Source organism: Arachis hypogaea, chromosome 5, assembly GCF_003086295.3.
Source record: "Arachis hypogaea cultivar Tifrunner chromosome 5, arahy.Tifrunner.gnm2.J5K5, whole genome shotgun sequence".
NCBI lineage: Eukaryota > Viridiplantae > Streptophyta > Magnoliopsida > Fabales > Fabaceae > Arachis > Arachis hypogaea.
In genome coordinates, this window is record NC_092040.1 from 106,118,997 (window position 1) to 106,129,666 (window position 10,670).

General features: G+C 33.9%; 1 protein-coding gene across 2 annotated transcripts; it reads left to right on the forward strand.

Moving 5' to 3' along the window:
* Positions 1–448: 448 nt before the first annotated feature.
* LOC112802495 (potassium transporter 8) lies at positions 449–6,054 on the forward strand. 2 transcript variants are annotated; one of them, XM_072237734.1, is made up of 9 exons: positions 449–1,250; positions 1,368–1,872; positions 1,966–2,019; positions 3,599–3,859; positions 3,957–4,009; positions 4,179–4,302; positions 4,401–4,655; positions 4,851–4,866; positions 4,927–6,054. In XM_072237734.1, the coding sequence occupies exons 1-9, from the start codon at positions 1,209–1,211 to the stop codon at positions 5,906–5,908; spliced, it is 2,292 nt and encodes a 763-aa protein (XP_072093835.1). In that variant the 5' UTR covers positions 449–1,208; the 3' UTR covers positions 5,909–6,054. The 2 variants fall into 2 exon arrangements, with proteins under 2 accessions (XP_072093835.1, XP_025701519.1); XM_025845734.3 differs by having other exon boundaries at positions 4,851–6,054.
* Positions 6,055–10,670: the final 4,616 nt, after the last annotated feature.

Genomic DNA, 10,670 nt, shown 5'->3' on the forward strand with positions numbered 1-10,670 from the left:
CAATTATTATGATAAAATTTGAAAATATTTATGTTAAAAAATTAGAATAAATTATTATTTTATTTTTAGAAAAATAAAATAAATATTACGTAAATGAGACAACAATTAGTAATCATAAAAAAATTAATTAAAAATAATAATAATTAAAATTTAGATTACTCTAATCTCTACAATATTATATAAGGACAGTAAAATAATAAAAAAATAATAAATTAGTAGTTACAAAAAAATAATTATTAATAATATTTGAAGTATATTATTATAATTAGTCTTTAATTTTTAATGTAATGATATATATAAAAATTATATTATAAAATATCTTATTAATATATGATATGTTATATTTTAATAATTAAAAATATAATGTGATCAATTAAATAATAAAAAAAATCAAAATATAAAAAAGTTATATAAATAAAGTCAAATTAAAAAGTTTTTGACTGGCTGAATTATTTTGGTTTCAAATTTTTTTCCAAAAAATATTATTCTCTCTAGAATCTTCTACGTGGCTCTCTCACTCTACTCACTCAACTGTAAACTCAACTAAGCACGACAAGAGCATCAGAAGCAATTTTTTAATATTAAAAAAAAAAAGAAAAATTAAAAGTGAAAAAACAAATACACAGCTATAGTTCCTAAAAAACTCACCGTCATCTTCACAATTCACTATGAAACAAAAGTAACTGCTTCTCTCTCTCTTGCATGTACACACACATTCCACCAGTCACTCATTCATTATTCTAAATCTCAACCTCTTCAAGAAACTCCCAGACACATTTTCCTCGTTATGCACCACTATTCTCTAAATTCCTTGGCGCTTGTGTTTCGTGTTTCTTCTTCCTTTGTCTGCATTTGTCCCTCTTGACCCACCAAAAAGAAAAGAAAAAGAAAACTCTTTTTTATATATACATGTATTGAATTAAAAACAAAAGAAGAAAAGAAAGAAGAGGGTGTTGTTGTGGTGGGAGGAGGGATAGATAGAAGAAAAAAGTTGTTGGATTTATAGTACACCAACACCATCACCAAAGCCACTTTTTGTCCCTTGATTTCTCTATTTTATTTCTAATTTTTTTTTTGGTTGGTTTATGTTTTGGTGCTTGGGTGGGTGTTAATTCATGAAAAGGGATCCTCTTTTTGTTCATGCCCATTAACTACTTGATGAAATGAAATGAGTGCTGTGTGGTTCTGAGAAAAGGATTAATCCCATCATGGATCTTGAGTCTGTGATCTACAACAAGAACCCAATTAAGGTAAGGCGTGTATGTGCCATGTGCCATGTGCCATCATCATCATGTTATTCGTATTCATAGGGTTATTGTTATTGGGAAATCTTAAAGAACGTGTTTTTCAAATTATTATTGTTGCAGGAGCAATCATGGAAAACAGTGTTGACTTTGGCTTATCAAAGCTTGGGAGTTGTCTATGGTGACTTGAGTACTTCACCACTCTATGTGTACAAGAGCACCTTTGCTGAGGATATTCAGCATTCAGAGACCAATGAAGAAATCTTTGGAGTGTTGTCCTTTGTGTTTTGGACACTGACATTGATTCCACTTCTCAAGTATGTGTTCATTGTGCTGAGAGCTGATGACAATGGTGAAGGGGGAACTTTTGCTCTCTACTCCTTGCTATGCAGGCATGCCAGGGTGGGCCTCTTACCTAGCACTCAGCTTGCAGATGAGGATTTAACTCAGTACACCATTGATGGAGGTGGAACTGTTCAAGATAACAAGAAGAGTAATGTTGGGTCGGGATTGAAATTGAAGTCCTTGTTGGAAAAGCACAAGGTTCTCCAAAGGGTGCTTCTTGTTCTGGCCTTGATTGGAACTTGCATGGTTATTGGGGATGGTGTCCTAACACCAGCGATTTCTGGTAATTGAATTTTTTTTTTTCTTGCAACCATTGAACTTGGTTTATTGGCAACTCGTTCTTTTGTATTCTTATTTTGGGGGTTTATTTCTGCAGTTTTTTCTGCTGTCTCTGGTTTGGAGCTTTCCATGTCTAAAGAGCAGCACAGATGTAAGCTCAATTATTTCATCTTTCCTCTGAATTCTTGTTTTTTGTCTCTGTAAAATTTTAATGCAGTAATGTTTATATAATCTACTTTGTGTTTCAAGGGAGATTAAGATTTTCAACTACAGAGAAAGGATATTTTGCAAATAAGAGCATTAAATTGGAGAAAGCTGTGCTATATTTCCTCCTCCTCCCCCCCCCCCCCTTCCTTTTAATTCAAAGAGAAGATGCTTTATTCAATCATCAAAGTTTTATATATGCAGAGATCAATAAATCCTATGATATGTTTTGAGTCTGTTTTCCATTATTTTTTCAGACCTGATCAGAGTAGATTTTGAAACTCCTGGGTCTCTGTCATCTGGAACAATAATTCTAAGGAATATGTTCTCAAATCATTTAGAAAATTTAGAATAGTTCTGATTTGCCTTGTATGTGATGATTCTGCAATTATCTTATTTTGGTATATATGCTGCTAAGATATAAAAATTATTCTAGTTGGGGTATCATGGTAAATATATGCTCCATGCATGAACAAAATCTTATTTTAACTATATGAACCCTTTCCTTTTTATCTTCTTGTTAGTATTTTATTTTAGTGGACCAAAAGGGAGAACCAAAATAACTGCAAGTGCATGCACAATTGTGGGTCCTACAATATAATCAGGGGAAACCTACTTGCCTTGATCAAGTCAAATAAATCTCTTGCTAAAACTTGTATAGGAACACAATTATATTAATTTGATTATACACGTAAAAGAAAAAGGTTCACATAAATTATGTGGCTGAGATGTAAACCACTAATCAAGAGTATCAATTATATAAAAATAGTTACTTAATAAAGTTAAAACTTTCATTAGTTATGATGAGATCATACTAAGGTAAAATGCATTGTTTGTTTATGATAAGACTTTAAATACTCTCCTGTGGACCAATCCTTGAGAAGTTATTTAATTGGATATAAAATTAGGTATGGCCACTATTAGAGTTGTCATGAATAGTATATGCAATTCCACTAATGATGCATAAACAATGATTATTCATAGTGCTTGTGAAGCAAATCTAGACCTAATTCTGACCTACTTGCAGCACTGCAGATGATGAAAAATACTAAATTAAGTCACTCTTTTGTCCTTGGATTATCTGACATTTGTATTTGTATCATCATTCTTTTGTTTAATAGAAAGTTATTTGAATCACTAATAGTATAATTATGATAAAGCTTAGGTAAACCTTTTCCTTTTATGCACCCTAATTGCTTATGATTTTTCTTTTCCACCCTTCTATTGTCTTCTGTATTCTCATCAAATGAATTTCTCTTGTAAGGTCAAGTGTACTCTTGTTACTCATGGATCACTAAAATATGCTTTTGATATGAATAATATATGATTGATATTTTAATCCAAAACAGGAACAAGATTAAAAAAGTTTGAATGTTTCCCCTGCTACAACATCTAGGACCAATTAGAAATAGAAAACTTTTTCAAAGAAAAAATAAAGTGAAACCTCTATTAACATTGATAATTTGCTTCCAAACATATTCTCCAAGCACCTCTAATATTTGACTTCTTGATTGTTGGATATGCAGATGTTGAGGTTCCGGTTGCCTGCGTAATACTGCTATTTTTGTTTGCACTTCAACATTACGGGACCCACCGTGTTGGGTGCCTATTTGCACCAGTCGTGCTGACATGGCTGCTATGCATCAGTGCTATTGGAGTTTACAATATCTTCCATTGGAACCCCCATGTTTATCAAGCTCTTTCGCCATACTATATGTTCAAATTTCTGAGGAAGACACAAAAGGGAGGGTGGATGTCTTTGGGTGGAATTCTACTGTGTATAACAGGTGTGGAGCAAGTGTAGCAAATTGTTTTCTAAATTTTGTGAATTCTTTAACACATGATTTATCTTTCCCTGATATTTTCATCATTTCGGTGTTCCAGGTTCAGAAGCCATGTATGCTGATCTAGGACACTTTTCACAATTGTCAATCAAGGTAACATGAATTACAATACGCGATGCAAATTCATGAATTGTCTAAATCATAAGAAGATTTTATATAAGCACCATAAATGAAACCAACTTTAAACTCCTCCGTTTCATACACAACTTATTGAACTGCAGCATTTTAAAAATTGCTTTTAACATAAGCCGAATTACTGCAGATAGCTTTTACCTTCTTGGTATATCCTTCCTTGATCCTAGCATATATGGGACAAGCTGCATATCTCTCAAGGCATCACGAAATGGAAAGTGATTATCGAATTGGCTTCTATGTATCTGTACCTCGTAAGTTCTCTTCGATGTCCCCTACAGTTGCGTACTCCAAAAAGCAAAAACTGATAGCATTTTGCTGTTTGGCTTACTTTCTTTTTCACCTTTGTTAGGACTACTTAGATGGCCTGTTCTTGCAATAGCCATACTTCAAGCTGTGGTTGGAAGTCAAGCAGTGATCACAGGAACTTTCTCGATAATTAAACAATGCTCTGCTTTGGGATGCTTTCCCAAAGTCAAGATCATTCATACATCATCAAAGATACATGGCCAGATTTACATTCCAGAGATAAACTGGAGTTTAATGCTGCTTTGCCTAGCTATTGTAGTTGGATTCCGAGATACTAAGCGCATGGGAAATGCTGCAGGTAACATAAAACTATTGGTGATGCAACTGAATATTCTATGCGGCACTGAATGATAGTAGAATAGTCATGCATCATCTTCTTTTACTCTCTTAACCGTACTCATGAATTATGGTTTATGAATACTATCATTTTTATCTTGATCTCGATTAAATTTGATTGTTTTTAACATGTTTTTTGTTTTCTTTGCATGAACAGGGTTGGCTGTGATAACTGTCATGTTGGTGACCACTTGCCTAATGTCTCTAGTTATGATTTTGTGCTGGCATAAAAGTGTTTGGCTCGCCGTTTGCTTTATATTGTTCTTTGGCTCGATTGAAGCGCTCTATTTCTCTGCTTCGCTCATCAAGTTCCTAGAGGGTGCCTGGGTCCCCATTGCCCTCTCATTCATCTTTCTTATTGCCATGTATGTATGGCACTATGGCACACTCAAGAAGTATGAGTTTGATGTTCAAAACAAGGTACCAATCAACTGGCTCCTTGGTTTGGGACCCAATCTTGGAATTGTAAGAGTTAAGGGAATTGGCCTTATACACACTGAGCTAGTATCTGGGATCCCAGCGATTTTCTCGCACTTCGTTACCAATCTGCCTGCTTTCCATCAAGTTGTGATCTTCCTCTGCATCAAATCTGTCCCGGTGCCTCATGTCAGGCCCGAAGAAAGGTTCTTAGTCGGTAGAGTTGGCCCAAAGGAGTATAGGCTTTATAGGTGCATAGCACGGTATGGCTACCGTGATGTTCACAAGGATGACATGGAGTTTGAGAAGGATCTTGTTTGCAGTGTAGCAGAATTCATCCGATCGGACACTTCCGAATACGGCTTAGGACTTGGGAATTTCGAGGATGATACAAAAATGACAGTTGTTGGGACCTCAGCATCAAATTTGGAGGGTGTTAAAATGTCAATAGACGATGATCAAGAAGATCCTTGTCCTCAAGCAGAAGGCACGTCCGAACTCAGGGTGGTTAAGTCTCCTATCATTCGGAAAAGAGTGAGGTTTGTCGTGCCGGATAGTCCACAAATCGATTTGGAAGCAAGGGAGGAGTTGCATGAGCTAATGGAAGCAAAGGAAGCAGGAATGGCATTCATAATGGGACACTCATATGTTAGAGCAAAAAGTGGATCAAGTTGGATAAAGAAAGTTGTTATCAATTATGGGTATGATTTCTTGAGGAGAAATTCTAGAGGACCAACCTATGCTCTAAGTATACCTCATGCATCTACCTTAGAGGTGGGAATGATATATCATGTCTGAATTTTGGGGATACTAAAGTTAATGTAGTTTAGTCTCTTTTTACTCTTTTGTAACTAGAGTGATCTTCTACATATAGGTGATAAAATGGTGGCATTTTGTACAGTCACCCTCCAAGCTTATGATAAGTGCTGCCAACCATTTTCTTTTTTGCTTTGCTTTTCTTTTCTTTTTCTTTTTCTTTTTTCTTTTTTCTTTTTGGGTATATAAATCAGCTGTATGGAGGGTGTGCTTGGCTCACCATGTAAGCTTTACTATATAGTCTTAACCATGAATCTTAATTGAAGATCAAGTTCAAACTGTTAAAAAAGAATATTGCTAAGTCAGTGGTTACATTACATTACATGCAGTTGTAGCTTGATTGATGAACGCAAACTCTCAGAATTTGAAAATAGCGGAAGATATGTATTTAAACTTTTTTTTTAAAGTCGGATAATTTCATTCGTGAAATGAAAGAAATATAATTTCATTCGTGAAATGAAAGAAATATGTGTCTACATATGGGACAAGAAAAAAAAAAAGGGAGACTTTTAATGCTGTTATTATACAAGTAGCATCATATAATAATTTAATAAGAGAAATAAAAGAAAGTAATAATTTAATAAGAGAAATAAAAGAAAGTAAAGTGCTTGTCAATTAAAAATTTGGGGTTTGTTAAAGTTTCTTTTGCAGTTTTAAAATTGATGCCATTATCTTTTTCACACTAGTTGATAAATTATTAAAGCTGAATCTATTTTTAATCTTTCATAAGGATCATCTCAAAATCACCATCATCATCTTTTGGGAGGAACTATTGGATTGAGTATGTAAGATCTCCATTCTCAAGTTCTACTCAGAGTTTTTGGTGTCCCTTCTAGTAGCCAGTAAGCTCATTTTTTATCAAATGTCTTTTGATTTCTCACAATGGAAGATGCAATGATTGATTGTTTCTGGGAATTGTAAGCATCTTAGATAGGTGGGTTGAATCGATGGATGTGATGATGAAGCTTTTGTAGCACTGGAAGCTTTTTATGGAAGCCTTTAAAGAGAAAAATTTTAATCTTCGTTGGGATTTTTAACTTCCACTTCTCGCCACAAATTTCGTTGTCTCATAATTTCTAGGCAAAATTCAATGAGAGGATGCGAAAATCCATAAGTCACATGGTACCCAGTACTCACTTCATACAAACTACTTTTATTAAGGGTTCAATAAATTTTATCTTCTCCACCCCCAATTGTTGTTGCTAGCACACGCTGACTAGTGCCCTCAGAAAAAATACTTCTAATTAGAGTTTGATTCCACAGACCATTAAAAAGTATTAAGTCATTGACCATCAATAGTGGTTGATTTTGCAGATTGAAAGTTTCAGACAGAGGGACAACACAAAGATGTGGAGGAGCAAGTTAAGGATTGCTGAAGATTTGGATACTGGACCCATCACCAACTTGCCAAACCAACCCCTTTTCAACAACCTTACGCCCTTCCAATATACTACGCCACCCCCACGAAGGTACTGCTCTGATCTCTACATTCATTATAGAATTGTATCGAAAGTATTTACCTTTGAGGAGTCTAGATAGGAGTGATTGTGGCTGAGAGACAATTTTTCAACATTGTTTTGCTAATAGCACCGAATTCTGATCCCATGGGTTCTTAAAACCTAGTCCACCTTCCAATTTCAGGTTTGTCATAGTATCCCAACTAATCCATGCCATTTTTCGCTCTAGTGTCAGGAAGATGGAAACATGATAATGAATAAATTGGAATAGCCTCCCCAACAGTTTTGATTAAAACATGTCTGCTCGCAGAGGAGAGAAGTTTCCTTTTTCACCCTTGAACTCGCTTCCTCACATTGTCCTTGATTTCTCCGAAGGTGGCTTTTTTATTTTTGGACTATAGATAGAAGACCCAAATATTTATCCTGTGTACCAATATGAACAATTTTCAATTTTCGAGCCAGTAGTGATCGAGCAGTAGGAGGAGTATTATTACTAAAGCATAAAATTGATTTATGCAAATTAACTTTTTAGCCACTGAACTCCTCATATGACTGAAGAAGACTGAGAATATTTTCATAACTATTTTCTGACGCTTTGCAAAAAAAAAAAAGATTGAGTCATCTGCAAACAATAAATGATTAACAGTAGGACATCTTCGGTTGTTCTGAATACCTTCAATGAGACCGTTTTGCTCTGCCTTATTTAGCAAAAAGAATAATCCTTCTACACAGCAAAAAAAAAGGTAGGGAGATAGATGGTCTCCTTGATGGATACCAGTATTTAGTTTAAAAAAACTAAAAGGTTGACCTTCAACATTGACAGAGGAAGAAACTATAGCCACCACCTCCTGTATCTAACCAATTCACCTAGATTCAAATCCCAGTTTTTCCAAAATGAACAAAAAAATGCCACTCAACACAATTATAGGCTTTACTCATATCCAAATTTACAGCCATTTCAGTCGATAGGCCCCTCTTCTTTGTCTTTAGATAGTGCATATATTCATAAGCAACTAGAACATTGTCTGAAATTAATCTACCCTTAATGAAGGCACTCTGATTAAGGCTGATCAGCAAAGTCATAAATTTTTGTAGTTGATAGACTAGTACTTTAGAAATAATCTTATACACAACTGAGGAAAGGCTGATGGGTCTAACCTGTGCCATATCTTTTGCATCAAAAATCTTAGAAATGAGACAGATTTGTATATGGTTGAAACTCTTGAGTAGTCTATCACTAACAAAGAAGCTGTGGACAGCCTTAAAAACATCCTTCCCTACTAAACTTCAACAGAATTGAAAGAATTTAGTCGTAAATCCATCATCACCAGGGGAGCTCTGGGGTGAACTAAAGACAGCACGTTTTACCTAATCAAAACTGACCGGTCTAGTTACTTTTTTGTTCATGGTTGCTGAAACTTTGGTTTCAAAATCTTCGAATGCATGTGTCGGATTAACTTGGTCAATCGATGTGAAGATATTGAAGTGTGTTTCAACTATTTGTATAATTTTCTCACGTGTGGGAGCATACATACCATCATTCTTTTCCAGTTTTCAAATTTTATTTCTCCGGATTCTAAATTGGAATGACTGGTGAAAGAAACTTGTATTTCTGTCCTCTTCTTTTAGCCACTTTATACGAGATTTCTCCTTCAAATAGCTTTTCTCCCTAAAGTAAGCATCCTCAAGTTTATTTTTCAAGAGTTCAATGTGTTCTCCCTCTATAATACCCTCATCTATGAGAATTTCAAGCTAAGATGTGAGTTCATCAATATCCTTCTTCGAATTAAATTTGTTCTGTTGCTGCCATTGAACAATACGGTATCTACAATACTTCAATTTTTGAGCAAAAATAAACATTGCTGAGCCATCCATCCATTCCTTCCAAGTTTCAGGGATAATTACTCGAATTTCTTCTAAACCACACCACATCTCTTGAAACTTAAACTTCCGTTTAGATTTTTCCATAGTCGGATTTGTATCAAGGAGGATAAGTGCATGATCTGAACTGTTTTATGCGAGCCGAGACACCAAGGCTGACGGAAAACGATCCATCCACTTACCGTTTGCAAGTGCATGGTGCTCCCTGATCTGATTTTGTCCTCGTCATTTATTAGTCCATGTGAACCTTCTTCCAATCACACCCAAATCCTTCAGTTCACCATCATCAATAAAAATTCACAAATTCAAAAATAGATGAAGTTGATTTTAACTCCCTTCTTTTTTTTCACTGAAGCTCACCATAGTATTAAAATCACCTATAATGACAATCTTTTCAAAAAAATGTTGTATAAAAAATAAAAGTTCTGTGTATTGAATAAATTAAATTCCATCTAAACTATTTAAATGTACTTTAATTAACTTTCAAAAATAATTTAAAATAGAATTAATTATCTTGCCAACTATAAAAAAACTCTTTTTTTAGTAAGAATCTTAACTGCTCTATCTTTTTTTCATACCAAAGTCAATCTACTAACTATATCTGTCACACTAACAATTCTTTAATCCGTAAAATGATTAGATATATATTTAAACTTAAGGACTGATGATTGCACATCATTCATAAATGTTACCATGTTGGTTACGCTTAGGTACGTAGAATATTTATTTAACAATTTTTTTTTTTAGTTTTACATAAAAATACATTTTGGGTATACCCTACATTAGGTAGGTTGGATATATTTTTTTCGTTCAAATTAGTTTAAAATGATGTCATTTTGAGTAAATTTTTTGTATTTTTTATTTTTTATTCCAAAAATACTTAAGATATTAAGTTTACTTTTTAGACCGTTTAAATATTTATTTTTTAATTTAAGATAATTAATTAAATTTAGGTAGAAATTCACCTGCAGTCGATTGCCGGTGAAGTTGCTTCTGGATGGCTGACACGTGTTACTATACGGTTTAAAAAAAATTGGTTTATTTTATATAAATAGTTTATTTAAAAAAACCAGTTTAAATTGGACCAAGCAGTTACTTTTATTCCCTTCTTCTTCGTTTCGCAAGTAAAATTCGTTCTCTTTCAATCCCTTTTTCAGAACTAATATGAAACTTTCAATTAGGTTTGTTCCTTTTATTTATATTTCTTAATCAAATTTATTATTTCAAATGTATTTCTTAATTTGTGTTTTTATTCATTCCTCTGTGAATGATGAAAATTATTTAATAAATACGTACATATTTATGTCATCACACCATTTTGATGTTCAGGATCATAAATACCAAGATAATTCATGGTAATTTCATGTGATGGAAGACAAAAATGTAATTATGGTATAACGTAGACT

Coding starts and splice junctions, on each gene's coding strand:
- LOC112802495 (XM_025845734.3), top strand. CDS start 1,209: ATGGATCTTGAGTCTGTGATCTACAACAAGAACCCAATTAAG. Junction 3,860..3,956: donor AATTCTACTGTGTATAACAG/GTGTGGAGCAAG, acceptor TCGGTGTTCCAG/GTTCAGAAGCCATGTATGCT. Junction 4,303..4,400: donor CTTCTATGTATCTGTACCTC/GTAAGTTCTCTT, acceptor CACCTTTGTTAG/GACTACTTAGATGGCCTGTT.